Source organism: Martes martes, assembly GCF_963455335.1.
Source record: "Martes martes genome assembly, chromosome: 2".
In the NCBI taxonomy this organism is placed as follows: domain Eukaryota; kingdom Metazoa; phylum Chordata; class Mammalia; order Carnivora; family Mustelidae; genus Martes; species Martes martes.
In genome coordinates, this window is record NC_137889.1 from 70,449,570 (window position 1) to 70,467,526 (window position 17,957).

Sequence of the window (17,957 nt, forward strand, 5' to 3'; positions counted from 1 at the left end):
CCCTGCAAACACAACAAACAGCATGACAGACAACAAAAGGAGAAAACAAAGACAACCGCAGGCCCAGCGGTCCTTACCCAGAACCTGCCACCGGTGGGGACTTTCTTGATCTTTTGATCGCCTAGGGGGACTCGAACCTCCCATTGATCTACCAGTGGAGGGATGGGGCATCCCCGCATCCACTCCAGCCCTGGGGAGCATGGCTGCGTCCAGCTTCTCCCCAGTGGGCTATACCCTGGAGCTCCGCAACCAAACAGGATCCCGAGATCTTACCTCTGGAGGCTTTTCCCAGAAATTCTGATGCTGGCTCAGTTCTCGTCGTTTGATACCGGACGAGCCCCCAGTGTTAGGGTCCGTAATTGAAGGAGCGAGACTAATACAAAGCGAAGGTCAAGCAAAGCTTTATTTCGCGCCAAGCATCGAGAATCAAACCGACCGGTCAGGGCCGTCTCTTACAAAGAGGTGACCCCTCCCAGCCTCACAGACTAACTTTTATAGAGGTAGTTGAGCCTGGCTGTACACAGGTAGCCAATGAGATTGCAATACAGAGAAAACTGCACAGTCATGCTAGGTCTGCAACACACAGAGAAAACTGCCCAGTCATGCTAGGTTACACACAAGTGGCCAGTTGAATTTCAATTTACCCTAGTAGATATATGCACTCCCACTGATTGGATGTCTTCACCTGACCTGACCCGCCCTTGTATCTAGGCTTTGCAAGTAAGTTCCTCTGGGAAGGGCAGGGTCAATCTAAGTTCACTGCATAAACACAAAATGACTCCCTCTGGCTAAGTAGACCCTTACAGCCACATCATGAGATCAATTTGGAATCATGCTCCCTGTTCCAAGTGTCGCTGGACATTAACAGTGTTTTCAGAGAGGTCTGCAAGATAAGTTTTTTTGACATGAAATTTTTTTTTAAGATTTTATTTATTTATTTGACAGATCACAAGTAGGCAGAGAGGCAGGCAGAGAGAGAAGGGAGGAAGCAGGCTCCCTGCCGAGCAGAGAGCCCGATGTGGGGCTCGATCCCAGGATGCTGGGATCATGACCTGAGCTGAAGGCAGCGGCTTTAACCCACTGAGCTACCCAGGCGCCCCTGACATGAAAATTTTCAGGAACATCAGAGAATCAGGATTCCACTAAGGCTGAGGAACCCTATTTCACAGCTGCTCCTCTGATGCATTTAGCTAACTTTCCCTAAGCAACAGCAGCAGAAGTTTCACAGGTGGTTGTGGTAATGGTAGAGTAGGGAGAGGAACAGGGGAGCACCTCTGGAAGTGTGTTAGGTTTTATATGTCAACAAGTATATTTTATAAGTTATGGTTCAACATTGATTCAGCTCTGAGCAGGTACTATACATTCTCATATAATACTGTTATTACTAGGCAGCTGTATAATAGCACAGTTCTGTTTCCTCAGATAATCAATTGGAGCCAGGCTTCTCCTTCCAGAAGGCTGCACTAGGTAGACCTCACCCATCCAACCAATGCATTTTCAAGAGCATCCATATAGTTAAAATATAGTCCAGGAACCACCCCCCCCCCCCCGCCCCCGCCAAAGTCTTTGCTTTCTAAGCCTTTTAAACCAGTATAAAGTTTTTTCTCTGTATGCGTTTTCTCTGTTAATAGTGTATCTGTCTTGGATAGTTCTAAAGTGTGCACAAATGAAAGCTTTTATGATTTTATTATTGATAGAGAATACTAGTTCCTAGTATGGGACAACTTTGTATTTCCTCATGTTCTTTTACAAGTATTTGTATGGTGGCAGCTTTAGACTGTGGCAGTGTGCCTGACTTGTCAGGTCCAACAGGCAAGCAGCCCATTTTTATTTGGGGGAATTATTGTGTGCTCTTTTGGTAAGACTGTCAAACAAGGTATTCTGGCTTCTCCTAGCTAAAAGATAGGCATGTCATCTAAAGTAGACCAAATGAATCATCTCCCAGGGCTTAAAGCTGGAGCATAATATCAAAAGATTTAAAGTTTATTGAATCCAGTAAGAGAACGTGATGAAACAATGAGTAAGTTTTGCTACTTAGGTTCATCCATGCAGCTCCTCTTCTATTTGGAGCGCTTCCCTTTGCTTTTATAATCTTACAGTTCTTTTCTCTCTTCTTCTTTACCCTTCCTCCCCTCCTTTCCTCCAGAATTAGTTTCTATTTTTTCAACCAAAGGACCCTGATTTACCTTGTAAAATGTTTAGCCTGGCATCTGGTGAATAGTAACACAAATTCATTGGGAATTCTATGGCTCATGACATTTCAGAGTTATATATAGAGGAGTGTTCAAACATTGGTTTACTGAATTCATTCTTGTGTCATGAGGAAAAAAATGAATCTAAGAGTAAGAATACTTGATTTTTAGTCTCAGCTCTGCCAGTTAATTTGCCTGTTTGGAAAACTGACTTAATGTTTGTGGGCTTTTATTTTCTTATCTCCTAAATGAAAGGCTTGGTCGCTAATATTGTTCTGTATAAGTTATTTAGAAAAGTAGTCTTCATAATTTAAGTACTTAAAACTTGATCCATTCATCTATTGAAGGACATCTCGGCTCCTTCTACAGTTTGGCTATTGTGGACATTGCTGCTATGAACAATGGGGTGCAGTGCTCCTTCTTTTCAGTACATCTGCATCTTTGGGGTAAATACCTAGTAGTGCAATTGCTGAGTCATAGGGTAGCTCTATTTTTAACATCTTGAGAAACCTCCATATTGTTTTCCAAAGTGGCTGCACCAGCTTGCATTCCCACCAACAGTATAAGAGGGGTCTCCTTTCTCCACATCCTCACTAATATTTGTTGTTTCCTGTATTGTTAATTTTAGCCATTCTAATTGGTATAAGGTGGTATCTCAATGTGGTTTTGATTTGTATTTCCCTGATGGCTAGTGATGTTGAACATTTTCTCATGTGTCTGTTAGCCATTTGTATGTTTTCTTTGGAGAAGTGTCTCTTCATGTCTTCTGCCCATTTCTTGACTGGATTATTTGTTTTTTGGGGGTTGAGTTTGATAAGTTCTTTACAGATCTTGGATACTATCCCTTTAAGGACCACCTATCTTTCATTGGATTATCAAAAATATCGATCTAACAATCGTAGAAATCATTGCCTTAATTATTCTGATTCTTTGGCATGTAAGACCCATTTCATGGAATTTTCTCTTTGAAATATTTCAGTATAAAAATTATAGTACAGCATAGGATTTTAAAATGAAGAAAAATTTTCATGTGTTGCGATAGTTTTTTCCCCCAAATAATATGGTATTGCTTTTCTCAGTTGGCATATATGCTCATATTCTGAGTGAAACATAAGGAAGAAAGCTTTTTTTTTTTTTTTTTAAGATTTTGTGTATTTATTTGACAGACAAAGATCACAAGTAGGCTGAGAGGCAGGCAGAGAGAGAGTGAGAGAGGAAGCAGGCTCCCTGCTGAGCAGAAAGCCCAATGCAGGGCTCCATCCCAGGACCCTGAGATCATGAGCTGAGCCAAAGACAGAGGCTTAACCCACTGAGCCACCCAGGCGCCCCAGGAAGAAAGCTTTTTAAGAGTAGCAATGCATTTAGGGGCACCTGGGTGGCTCAGTTATTAAGTGTCTGCCTTCAGCTTGGGTCATGATCTCAGGGTTCTGGGATCGAGCCCCGTCAGGTCCCTGCTCAGTGGGAAGCCTGCTTCTCCCTCTCGTACTCCCCCTGCTTGTGATCCCTCTCTCATTCCCTCTCTCTGTCAAATAAATAAAAATTAAAAAAAAAAGTAGCAATACATTTAATGATTGAAATGAAATGAAAAACAATCAAGGAAAATATGTATTGATTTGGTAGAGAGACTGTTTTTGAGTATGAGGAATTCCTTTTTCACTGCATTTATCTCTTTCCTTGTCTGTTTCATTTTTGTTTCTATCTTTGTCCAATTCTTTGGATCTGCCATAAAGTTCTATAAGGCTTCCTTCAGGGTAGAGAAATACCCTTCTGGCCACCTTGTTCTTATTCATAGACATTCTTATAAATACATTATAGCATTACCAGTTCATAAAGATTATTCAGAAAAAATACTTCTGTATTTTTGGTTCTTCAAAGATGAGGTTTTAAGAGGTTAAATGTGAATTTGATAAAATTTAACTGTGTAGTATCTTTAAGTTATATAAAATTATGCGTGAAATTGCTCTATATTCAAAATATGGAATCAGGCCAATTTAAAATTTTCCCAACATAAATAAAATCTTTAAGTCATTCAGAATTTAGAGATGAAATAGTATTTATATTTATGCTTCAAGAATAGGTAAACCAATAGTTTCATGTGTTTATAAACATGGACTCACTATTTGGTGAAATTTTGCCTTTTGTCATTTGGTGGCACTGCTGATTAATTTTTCAGGAAATTGAAACAGATTCAATTGACAGATAAAATATAAGCAATTTTACAGTGATAATTAAAAACTTTTTGTCATGATGTAAGTAGAAAAGTCTTGAATTTAGGAACTTAGAGAGAAAATGGCTAGGGAAAATAGCCCCTAAAGCAGTTTATTTTTTTTTTTTTTAACTTGCCTAATGAAACTTTCAAGTCAGTGTTTTATTTTTGTTGCAATTTTTTTCCAACTTTGGATTTTGAAAAACTGTGCTTAACTAGATGTAACTAGGTAATAAATTTTAACAAAAAAAATTTTTTTTGAGGCTTTAATGTCTTTATCTTCTGTGAAACTTTGTTTTGTTTTCTTAGTTTCATTTTTGTATTTTTTGTCGTTGGATGAACTTCCTGAATTAAGAACTCAGTCTAGTGTTTTCTCTTTTGACAATTTAAAAATAAGTTGTTCTGGGATGCCTGGGTAGCTCAGTCAGTTAAGCGTCTGCCTTCGGCTCAGGTCATGATCCCAGCGTCCTGGGATTGAGTCCCACATTGGGCTCCTTGCTCCGCAGTGAGCCTGCTTCTCCCTCTGCTTCTGCCTGCCACTCTACCTGCCTGTACTCTATCTCTCTGACAAAAAAATAAATAAAATCTTTAAAAAAAATAAAAAATAAAAAAAATAAAAATAAGTTATTCTGTCTCAAAATCTGGTTAACATTGAATAGCCTTAACATTCAGGTTATGAATAATATACCCGTTATGTTTAGATAGAAGGCCTAGCTCCTGTTGTACTAATCAGGTAGTGGTGTGTGTTACCTGGGCTTATAATGATGTTCCAACACCTCAGTAGTTACTCTGAATTACCTTTATATTTTTGTTAACTGACATAGTTTTGTTATTAAGTAATTGGAATACTTTGTAGGGCAGTCTGTTCTTTTGTTTAGATTTCATTATGTCTGACTTTTTCTGTGTTTATTATTTCAGGTCTTATGATCTGTTTAGTTTAGTTGACCCACGGGAGAGACTAGTATATGTTTATTATAAGCATTTACTGAAAGCTGCTGAAGGTCATTATTATCAAGGTGACATTAACTCTGTCTTACACATTGAATCAGATTGCCTGATTCAGATTGTCTGATTGTCAGGTTGTCTTAGATAATAGACTATATGCCAGTCATTAGCCATTTGAACAAAGCCAGTTTTTTCATTTTGTCAGGGTCTAAAATCAGACTTTTAGTACTTAAGCCAAATAACCTTATTTAATAGAAACTAAATAAATGTTTACTGAAGTGTAATTACTACCGTTTATTAGGAACACAACTGTCACTTCACATAAATTATCACATTTAATCCCTACAGTAAGGAGATAATGAGTGCAGCATTCCCAATTTAAAGAGAAAAAGTTTTGATGTTCAAGGAGGTTAAGAAACAATGAAAAATCACAGAACTAGTAAATGAGAGTTTGGTGATTTAAGTGTAGAACTGTTCCACTTGAACTGTATTTTATGACCTCCTTAAACAATGAATGGCTGTTCAAACTGGCTGCCCTGCAAAGGCCACTCTCATCATGTCCCTTCCTAGCTTTACACAGTTCTTTCTCTCTCTCTCTCTCTTTTTTTTTTTTTTTTGTTTATTTTTCTTCCAGGCCACTTAACACACATCTATCTACTTTTATTTCTCTGTAACATACTGATTGATTTATGTTTCCCTTTCTCTTATAATTTATAGTCCTTTGAAAGAAAGCATCATATGATCCATTTTGGTTTTGTCTTTTGTTTGTTAGAAAATTATTGCAGTTAGTTCTGGTCTACAATATTTTAGTTTTTTTCCCCTAATTTTACTGAGATATAATTGTCAAACAATATTGTGTAAGTATAAGATACAAAACATTATGAGTTGATATATGTATGTATTCTGAAATGGTTACCACAGTAAGTCTAGTTAATACATCTGTCACGTCACATAGTTGCCATGTATCATTCAATTTGGATGTCCATTATATGGCACTGTACTTGGCACTTAAAACACCTTTCAATATGTTGGTTAATTTCTATCAAATATTGAATATTTTTCTCTCAAAAAATCACATCAGATTTCTGATTTCTGCTATTTTAATAAATAAATCTGATGTGAATTTTGAAATAGCAGAAATCAGGGTGCCTGGGTGGCCCAGTCAGTTAAGTGACTGACTCTTAAGTTCAGCTCAGGTCATGATCTCAGGGTTGTAAGATGGAGCCCTGTGTCAGTTTCCACACTGGGCGTGGTCTTCTTAAGATTATCTCTGTCCTTCACCCTCTGTCCCTACCTTTATGCTTGTACGCATGCAAACTCACTCTCTCTCTCTCTCTCTCAAAAGAAAAAAAAAATAGAAATCATTTCTTTAAGTGAATTTAAACATTCACTTGATTATACTGTGGATAAATAGGATATGTGGTTAGAGAAGTATTTATTGGTTTAAATAAAATGATAGAGTTTGTACATCCAAATTAATCCGTTCCCTTCAAAATAATCATCTAATCTAGAGAAATAACATACTTTTCTAAGAATGTTGCTATTTTTTCAGAACCAGGTAGAATTTGCTTTTATTTTCTTAGAATTTATGGTAACTTTTTTGAATATCCTGTATGAAATAAGACTATCTTAAAGTTTCAAAATACTCTTATCTCTTTTAAGGAGATAATACTTAATTGTGTTAGTTTTAGATTTCTTAAGTTATAAACCATCTTAAATAATAGTATACTTTTTCAGCAGTGCTGAACTACGGATTAGAGCAATGTTTCTGCAGTGTTTCTGTCTCTTTTTATATAAAGAATTTTTTTAGAGTAGTTTTTGGTTTACAGCACAATTGAGAGGAAGATAGAGACTACTTATACATCCCCTGCCCCGACACATATCTAGCCTCTCCCATTAATCAGCATCCTTCACCAGAGTTGTACATTGTTACAATTGATGAACCTATGTTTACAAATCATCTTTCAAAATCTATAGTTTATATTACAGCTCACTCTTGGCCCTGTACATTCTGTAGGTTTGGACAAATGTATGATGACATGTATCCATCGTTATGATATCATATGGAGTATTTTCACTCTCCTAAAATTCTCTGTGCTTTGCCTGTTTATTCCTCCTACCACTCCTCTGCCAACCTCTGGCAACGACTGATCTTTTTACTGTTTTTTTCTTAAAGGATTTTATTATTTGAAAGAGAGAGAAAGAACGAGAACACGTGCATGAGCCTGGGTAGGGGCAAAGGGAGTGAGAAACAGACTCCTCACTGAGTGTGGCGCCCAACATTGGGGCTTAATTCCAGGACTCTGAGATCATAACATGAGCCGAAGTTAGACAGTTAACCAACTGAGCCACTCATGTGCCCCTACTGATCTTTTTATTGTGTCCACATTTTTGCCTATTTCAAAATGTCATATGGTTGGAATCATACAGTAGGTAGCCTTTTCAGATTGACTTCTTTTGTTTAGTAATATGCATTTAAGATTCCTCTATGACATTGCATAACTTGATAGCTCCTTTCTTTTTAGCACTGAATAATATTCAGTGTATGTACCAGTTTTTTAAAAATCTATTTAGTTACTGAAGGACATCTTGGTTGCTTCTAAATTTTGGTAATTTTGAATAAAATTGCTATAAACATCTGTGTACAGGTTTTTGTGTGAACATAAGTTTTCAGCTCCTTTGGGTAAGTACCAAGGAGTGTGATTGTTGGGTCACATGGTTAACATTTGTTTAGCTTTGTAAGAAACTGCCAAATTGCTCTCCAAACCACTATACCATTTGACTTACCATCAGATATGAATGAGAATTCCGGTTGCTCCACATCCTCAGCAGCATTTGGTGCTTCAGTGGTTTGAATTTTAGTCATTGTAGTAGATACATGGTAGTATCACATTATTTTAATTTGCAGTTCCCAAATGACATATGATGTGGAACATTTTTTCACATGCCTGTTTGCTGTTTGTATATGTCTTTGGTGAGGTGTCTGTTCAGATCTTTAGTACATTTTGTTAATTGGGTGGTTTGTTTTTTTATGGTTGAGTTTCAAGAGCTCTTTGTATATATTGGTTAATGGTACTTTAAGTCTTTATGTGTTTTGCAAATATTTTCTCCCAGACTTTTTTTTTTTTTTTTTAAGATTTTATTTATTTATTTGACAGAGAAAGAGATCACAAGTAGGCAGAGAGGCAGGCAGAGAGAGAGGGGGAGGCAGGCTCCCTGCTGAACAGAGAGCCCGACGCAGGGCTCAATCCGAGGACCCTGGGATCATGACCTGAGCTGAAGGCAGAGGCTTTAACCCACTGAGCCCCCCAGGTGCCCCCCAGACTGTGTCTTGTCTTATTCTCTCGACAGTGTCTTTCACAGAGCAAAAGTTTTGAATTTTGGTGAAGTCCAGCTTATTAATTCTGTCTTTCATAATTGTACCTTTGATGTTGTATCTAAAAAGTCTTGCCAAATCCAAAATCATCTGGGTTTTCTCCTATGTTACCTTCTGGGACTTTTATAGTTTTGCATTTTATATTTAGGTCTATAATGAATTTTGAGTTAATTTTTGTGAAAGGTGTAAAGTCTCTGTTTAGATCTCCCACCCCTTTTTTTGGCCTGCGATGTCTAGGTGTTCAATCACCATTTGTTGTAAAGACTATCCTTTCTCCATTGAGTTGCCTTTGCTCCTTTGATAAAGATCATTTGACTGTATTTGTGTGAGTCTGTTTCTGAGCTATATTCTGTTCTATTGATTTATTTGTCTGTTCTTCACCAGTGCCACACTGCCTTGATTACTGTAGCTTTATAGTAAGACTTGAAGAAGTTGCGTAGAAATCCTTGAACTTTGTTCTTCACTTTTGTGTTCGTTACTACCATCTTCTTTTGAACAACATGGATATTAGTATAAAATGAGAGTCCAGGGGCACCTGGGTGGCTCAGTGGGTTAAGCCTCTGCCTTCGGCTCAGGTCATGATCTCAGGGTCCTGGGATCAATCCCTGCATCAGGGTCTCTGCTCAGCGGAGAGCCTGCTTCCTCCTCTCTCTCTCTCTGCCTGCCTCTCTGCCTACTTGTGATCTCTCTCTGTCAAATACATAAACAAAATCTTTAAAAAAAAAATGAGAGTCCAGAAGACTAGATATTGTAATTGTCTTGCTAACTTATAAATACAAGATGTTCAGTAAATGTTGCATTTGAAATGTATAGTCACCAGAAATTTTTGTTTACTGGTTTGAAGGAGAGAAAGAAGTAGTGAGCAGACTTGCTGCCATGTTACTGTGAGCATATCTGTGAATGCCATTTCCCTATATTTATTAATGGTTCAGTATCTTAGTTCATTCATATTGTTTAGAGTCTAAATGGTAAGATAAAAATGAAAAAATATATGATTATAATAAGTGATATTTTTGGTGAAGTTAAAATCTTGTTACTTGGACCTTTCATTTCTTCCATTCTTCCATTTCTTCCATTCTTCCATTATATTGACATTCCTATAATGAGGATTCTTATGTTGGGTGATCTTCAAACTTCAAGAAGATTGTACTGAACTTTTAGAATTTGCACAAGCATTTCTCTTTGAAGTGTGAGATTAATAAGTAAAATATTTTTTCCCATCCAGTGTTGTAGTGAATTAAAATTTAATGTCTTTTATAAGTCAGGATTTTTTTAAAGGTTATTTTATTAAACACTGTTAATACAATGGAAAAGAGTTATGTAGTACTACATGAGACATTATTATTTTACATCTGAGGCCAGAGATGTTTCTTTCTCTTCTGATCTTTCCTCAGACTTAGCACATTGTCTTATACAATAAAAATTGAGAAATGAGGGGCGCCTGGGTGGCTCAGTGGTTTAAAGCCTCTGCCTTCGGCTCAGGTCATGATCCCAGGCGGGGAGCCTGTTTCCCTTCCTCTCTTTCTCTCTGCCTGCTTCTCTGCCTACTTGTGATCTCTCTCTGTCAAATAAATAAGTAAAATCTTTTTTAAAAAACTGAGAAATGAGAAAAGCTGTACTTTTAGATAGAGTGGATAAACAGTGATCTTATATTTTTACTTTTTAAAATTTTTATCTCTTTATACAACTACAAATTTGCAATTGTATTTAAATTCTTTATTATAGTTGGTGGCTAAAGGAGTAAAGAATTCTGATATGTCTCCACCTTTGGGACAACATGAAACAGGTGGCTCTCCATCAAAGCAACAGATGAGATCTGTTATTTCTGTGACTTCAGCTTTGAAAGAAGTGGGTTTGGTAAGTTTCTTAAATTTAGAACTCCTCAAAGTGAAAGTTTATTAGAAGGATTAAATTTAATGAAGTTACATTAATTCGTAATATATTAAATTTTTCTAGGGAAAATAAAATAACTTCTTAAGATTTTTATGTATGGTTTACTGTGAGTGTTGGAGCCTCACTGCTCATAGGTTTATATCTAGGACCATCTACTACATAAAAATAGATTTGTCTGATTGTCTCTCATTTTTACTTTAAAAGAATACTTAACAAATAAAATATATACAGAAATGTACAGAATATAATGCAACAAACATTTTTATACCCCAGCTCTCACAATTAACAAAGATTCCTTTTTTTTTTTTTTAACAATGTTCATTTTCTATTTAAATAATGTCTCTTTGGTACTTAAGTTAATTAACTTTAGGAATAAAGCCCAAGACATGTTTATACTTATTTTTAAATTTTTGGCATAACAGATGTTGGAAGATTTAATATAATTACACTTAATCCATCAACTATTTCTTTTACCTTCTACGAATAAATCTCTATCATGCTATATGAATACAGAAACAAAGAATTCGGGGCAAGTAAAAAGTTTAAACTTAGAAGTATGTGTCATGTGTTCATTTAAAACGTCAATACTCGGGGCGCCTGGGTGGCTCAGTGGGTTAAGCCTCTCCTTCGGCTCAGGTCATGATCTCAGGGTCCTGGGATCGAGCCCCACATCGGGCTCTCTGCTTGGCAGGGAGCCTGCTTTCTCCACCCCCCCACCTGCCTCTCTGCCTACTTGTGATCTTTCTCTCTGTCAAATAAATAAATAAAAATCTTAAAAAAACAAACAAACATGAAAACTCTGTTCTGAGATTAAAGGAAATGGGCTCTTCATAGGGAATTTCAGCCTAGAATTTAACACAATGGAGAGGAAAAGTCTACTGAATTATATAACACATTAACTTGATTTTCTCTTTTCTTTTTTATTGTCTTTGCCTTTTTATTGCTGAGTTTCATTAAGTTTTTGCAGACAACACTGATGTTACTGATACACCAATTTTTTTTTAGGGCCTTTGTGTTTATCTTGAAAATAAGACAAGTTTCTTGGTCACTCTCAAGAACTTCATATACAAAACTATTGTTCTTCCAGTAGGTTTAGTCTCTTTTTCTTTCTGATAACGATTTTGCGTGTGCTGCATTGTTCACTTCAACTTTAGATACCACTGTGTGTTTTCCTTCCTGGTACCCAGTCTCACATCTCAACTAGCTGTTCATCTCTCTGGTTGTAGCGACTGCTAATTCCTGACTACTTTATTGGGTAAAATGATCTTTGTCTCATTTACATGTATTACTTTAAAACTGACCACTATACTCTTTTGTATTTTCCTCAAATATTACAAAATTTGAGGTAATCTGTATAATGAAATGGTTTTTCTTTATGTGTTGTCTTGGTAAATACTGCTTATTTCAAACTTTGAAAAATGCACTTTCTTTGCATCTTTCAGATACTTTTGCTTTCATAGCTTTCATAACCACTTCTTTTCATGTGTTTAAAAATTCTCGTTGGTCTAGATCACTATGATTATACTAATCAAAAGACAGACTTTATATTATTGTTGGTATAAAGGACTCAGAACTTATTTTTATTATTCTCTTTGCTTATGGAGAGAAGCCAATTCTCAATTACGTTTGGTAGTATGGCTTTATAGGAATATATATACATGAAACATAAAGGCTGCTTCAAAATAACACAGCCTAGCCTGAATTACTTTATCCATCAAAACTCCCTAGCTTTGATTAAAAGAGTATATGAGTAATCAGTTGGTTAGGCATCTGACTCTTGATTTCAGTTCAGGTCATGATCTCAGGGTGGTGAGATTAAGCCCCACATTGGGCTCTGCACTGTATGTGGAGCCTGCTTAAGATTTTCTTTCCCCTTCTTCCCCTTCCCCTCCCTTGAGTACATGCACAGTCTCTCTCTCAAAAAAAACAAAAACAAAACAAAACAAAAACGGGGCAGTTAATTTTCTTTTTATTTCTACCATTGAAATAAGATTACCAAATTACCAAAAAAAAAAGATGTCAAAAAGGAAGAAGATGTAGTTAAAAATGTATGTGATCAGTAATCTAAAAATAAGATAAATAATTGAGAATTGGCCCTCCTTCTATTAAATCTATTACTTGATTATATGTAACTATTTCTCTTTTCTGATAATGAAGGAAGCTATGTTAACAATTTACAGGGATAAAAAAAAATTCACAAGGAGCAACTAATGAAAAACAAAAAGTAATAAAAATATGTAAGTTTTTAAGGTAGACATTTAAAATAACATTCCTTACTCTGTAACTATCTGTATTTATAGGACAGAAGTTTAACTGATACCCAGGAAACCTCAGAAGACGTGCAGAAGACTAACAGTGCTATTTCAGTAAGTATAATTTTCAAACTCTCAATCATTTTACTTAATTTTATAGATATTAAAATATAACACTTTAACTGTTTCAGAGTAAGCGAGAAATACTGCGTAGATTAAATCAAAATCTTAAAGCTCAAGAAGATGAAAAAGAAAAGCAATGTCACTCTGATACATGTGAGATAGTTGTTAATGCAGATACCAACGAGCATGAAAAAGAAAAATCGGTTTCATCTGATCGCAAGAAATGGGAGGCAGGAGGTCAACTTGTCATTCCTTTGGATGAATTAACACTGGACACATCCTTCTCTGCTACTGAAAGTATGTATAAAATGTTGATATTCTATGATGGTCTAGCACACATGTAAACTTGTAGACTGGATGCTTGGAAAGAAAGAACACTTAGAAGGATTGAGAGAGGCTGGAAAAATTTCTTTGTATATGAAAAGTGGAGAAAACTATTCAGCCTTAAGAATAGCAAGGATTTTTTTATTACAATAGTATGTGGTATGAGAGTGGGAACTCATGATAAATATTTAAATTACTTTAACTCTTTCTACCAATTGTATTACTTTAATCTGTTTGAGAATGAAAGTAGCAAACTTTAACAGAATCTCAGGTCTCTTCGGTATGTAGCCAGGGGTATAGAAAAGATCTCACTTAATGATTTATTTATTCAGCAATAGTTATTGAGCAACAGTTTTCATGCATTGTCCAAGACACAGAGAGAGATAAAATAATAAATAAAAGCATATGCTTTTGTGGAGCTTACATTCTGAAAAGGCAAGTCTGATTGTCAACCAACTAAATACAGTTTTAAGTAATTTTTAATGGACTGTTTTCATAGAATTCTTAATTGCATTGGAGAAAAACTCAAAGACTCTAACCTGTGGTGTCTTATTTTATTTACTTACTCAGCAGTTCTTTTTGAGTCCCATTAAATGCCACACATTCCTCAGCAATGAAGATACAATAATGGTTAAGACATAGTCCCTCCCCTTAAGGAACTTAGGGTCTGGTGGAATGAGAGACGAGATAGAGGCAATTGTAATTGATAAGGAATATACTAGAAATTATCATAGGCTACTGTAAGAATATGTATTAGGACATGTATCAGTCTCAGGGAAGCCAAGGAAATGCTTTCTGGAAAAAGGGATTAGCCGAGGAATAAGTAGTTAACTAAACCAAAATCCAAGCCAAGTGTTTTAGGCATAGAATAACCAGGACCGAGGTGAGAGTGTGTAAAATTCAGGGAACTTGGTATAATTCAGAATGGATGGCTAAAATTCAGAAGTTAAGACAAAGAATGGCAAGTAAGAAGCCTTCAAGGAGGTAAGCAGGGCCAGATCATGAAGGGTACTATACATTGGCTCTTTGAAACAGTATGAATTTACTCTGAGTGCAGAGTGCAGTCTTTGAAACAAGGGTTAGCAAATGTTATCTGTGAATACCAGATAGTAATTATTTTAGGTTTCGCAAGCCGTAACGACTCTTGTTGGAACTTTTCTAATATAGTGTGAAAGTAACAATAGACAGTATGCAAATGTATTAGCATGGCTGTGTTTCCAGTAAAATTTTATTTAGGGGTATTGAAATTTGATTTCTTAAAATTTTCTTTAATGTCTTCTATTTCTTTTTTCAGACTTTCTGTTTTTCATTGCTATAAAGATCATTCATGATTGTTTCCTGGAAATTTTTTATAATAATTTTTAAAATCTTTGTTAGATAATTCCATTATCTGTGTTATATTTGTGTTGATTATTAATCAGTAGCCATCTCCCATGAGATAATCATCTGTCTTCTCTCATGGGAGTTGTGCTGCATGTTTTGTGTTCCCTATCATGTAGCACATATTTTATGCATAAAAGTGGTCATTAATTACATAAACATGATGATAAACACAACTGATGTTGTGAGATCTCTCAGGTGCTGGGGCTATAAATGATTTAGAGCACCTCTGAGACAATAAACTCACACCAGTGTGACAGGTTGGGATAAAGGCAAAGGTAGAGAGATGCAAGTAAGTTTTATATAAGAGGAAAAAATTCCTGCCATATTTTCTTAAAAACTAGGAAGAAAGGTCATATGCAGACCAGAAACACAAGAATTGGTAATTTTGAATGATTAGATAAGCCTATCTCAGACAAATAGATGAGTACATTTGAGACACCTCATTACCTTATTAAAAGCACTTTTATGTGGAAAGTTAGCATGAGACTAATACTGTTATATGAACAATACTTCCTCTCATGAATTCAAAAACCGTGTTTAACCTAAGTATGCAATATATTTATGTGATGTTTTTACATAGTATAAACAATGTATAAAATTTCTCTCCACCTCAACGTATATTCCATTTCCATCCTTGTTACCAGGTAACCACTGATGTAGTTTATTGTTTATCCCTCAGCTCCTTTTTGTGTGTGTGTTTGTGTGTGTGTGTATCTGAATAAAGACACATATCTTATACCTTTATGTTGCATTTATGTTATATATCATTTATTGTATTTATTTTACATGTATGTTTTATTTTATGTTATTTTTTTTATTTCTTTTCAGCGTAACAGTATTCATTGTTTTTGCACCACACCCAGTGCTCCATGCAATATGTGCCCTCCTTAATACCCACCACCTTGCTCCCCCAACCTCCCACCCCCCACCCCTTCAAAACCCTCAGGCTGTTTGTCAGAATCCATAGTCTCTCATGGTTCACCTCCCCTTCCAATTTCCCTCAACTCCCTTCTCCTCTCCATCTCCCCATGTCCTCCATGTTATTTGTTATGCTCCACAAATAAGTAAAACCATATGATACTTGACTCTCTCTGCTTGACTTATTTCACTCAGCATAATCTCTTCCATCTTTTCATATCTCTACATCAAAAAATTTCCTTTATCTTCTTTATAGCTATTTAATGGTCCATTGTGTGATCTATATGATTTACTGTTCTCAACATTTTATTTTTTTTTATGTTCGGTTAGCCCACATATCATACATCATTAGTTTTTGAAGTGGTGTTCAATTCATTAGATTCATTAGTTGTGTATAACATCCAGTGCTCATCCCAACACATGCCCTCCTTAATACCCATCACCCTGTTACCCAATCCCTTCACCCCCCACCTCTCCGCAACCCTCAGTTTGTCTCCTGGAGTCCAGAGTCTCTCATGGTTTGTCTCCCTCTCTGATTTCTTCCCATTCAGTTTTCCATCCCTTCCCCTGTGGTCCTCTGCCCTATTCCTTATGTTCCACCTATGAGTGAAACCATATGATAATTGTCTTTCTCTGCTTAATTTATTTCACCTAGCATAATACCCTCCAGTTCCATCCATGTCAGTGCAAAGGGTGGATATTTATCCTTTCTCATGGCTGTTTTTCAACATTTTATTATGAAAAATTTCAAACATAGCAAACCTGAAATAATTTAACAGTGCACACCATGTACTCTCCATTGAGAGTATATGATTAATATTTTACCGTGCTTGATATGATCACGTATCTGTCCACCCGAATATCCAACAATTAGTGTATCTTATTTTTTCATGCAGTTTAAAGTTCATTGCAAATATTGATATACTTTGTCCTAAGTACTTCGTAGTATACGTATCATTAGAGTTTAATATTTGTTTAGAAGTTTGTTTTTTAATATTAAATTTACATATAATGAAATGCAGATATTATTTTTTTTTTAGAGAGAGTGCATTCATACATGAGCAGTGAGGAAGGGCAGAGAGAGAGGGAGAGAGAGAGAAACTTAAGCAGGCTGTTTGACAGCACAGAGCCTGACACAGGGCTTGATCTCATGATCCTGACATGAGGACCTAAGCCAAAATCAAGAGTCAGACGCTTAGCCAACTGAACCACCTAGGTGCCCCCATTTGTTGAGTTTTAACACATGCCTACACCTACATAACCCACACTTCTATCAAGATAGAGAACATCACCATCTTCCCAAACAAAAAGTTTCATGCCTCTTCCCAGTCAGTTTCTGCTTCTAGTCTCCCAGAGAGGACTTTTCTCCAAATTTTTTCTATCTTAGATTAACTTTCTCTGTTTTAGAATTTCATTTAAAAGACTAACAATTTTTACTTTTTTATGTGTTTAGCTTGTTTAATAACTTATCATAATGACTTTTGAGATTCATCTGCGTTGTGATTATCAAGTTTGTTCATTTTAAAATATCATTCAAAATTTACTTTGTTGGGAACCTGGGTGGCTCAGTGGGTTAAAGCCTCTGCTTTCGGCTCAGGTCATGATCCCAGGGTCCTGGGATCGAGTCCCGCATCAGGCTCTCTGCTCAGCGGGGAGCCTGCTTCCTCCTCTGTCTCTCTCTGCCTACCTGTGATCTCTGTCTGTCAAATAAATAAATAAAATCTTTAAAAAAAAATAAAAAATAAAATTTACTTTGTTATTGATAAAGTCACTTCTATTTTACTTTTTTTTTTTTTGCTCAGTGTTAGTTGATATATCTTTATCCACTCCCCCCTCCCATTTAGTCTGTTTGTGTCTGTATATTTAAAATAGGTTTCTTATAGGCAGCATATGTTGGGTTTGCTTTTTTTAATCCACTCTTTAACTTAGTTGTTGAGACCATTTGTATTTAATGTGATTGTTAATATGGTCAGATCTAAAAATATCATTTTGCTGTTTATTTTTTATCTTATCCATTCTTTGTTTCCTTTTCCCTTTTGTTTTACTTTCTTTGGGATTATTTTTATGATTCTATTTTGTCTGTTATTGGCTTATTAACTGCAGTTTATTGTTCTGTTATTTTTGTGTTTGCCTTAGAGTTCATAGCACACATCTTTAACTTATCACGCAGTCTATCTTCCAGCAATTGATTACATTTCCCATGTAGTATAAGACCCTTAAAATGGTATACTTAGATTTGTTCCCTTCCAGTCATTGTGCCGTTGCTTTTGGTTTGTTTTCCTAACTTATGCTTTAAGCCCCACAATACATTATGATCATTTCTCTTTGAAGGAACTTTAAACAGT

General features: G+C 35.9%; 1 protein-coding gene across 1 annotated transcript in view; it reads left to right on the forward strand.

Moving 5' to 3' along the window:
* The window catches only part of NEK1 (NIMA related kinase 1), a 206,528-nt gene that overhangs the window by 117,398 nt on the left and 71,173 nt on the right, over positions 1 to 17,957 (forward strand). Inside the window, exons 23-25 of the mRNA XM_080796317.1 lie at positions 10,445 to 10,576; positions 12,913 to 12,978; positions 13,056 to 13,284. Coding sequence (XP_080652443.1) covers positions 10,445 to 10,576; positions 12,913 to 12,978; positions 13,056 to 13,284 — 427 coding nt within the window. The remainder of the gene's footprint in view (positions 1 to 10,444; positions 10,577 to 12,912; positions 12,979 to 13,055; positions 13,285 to 17,957) is intronic.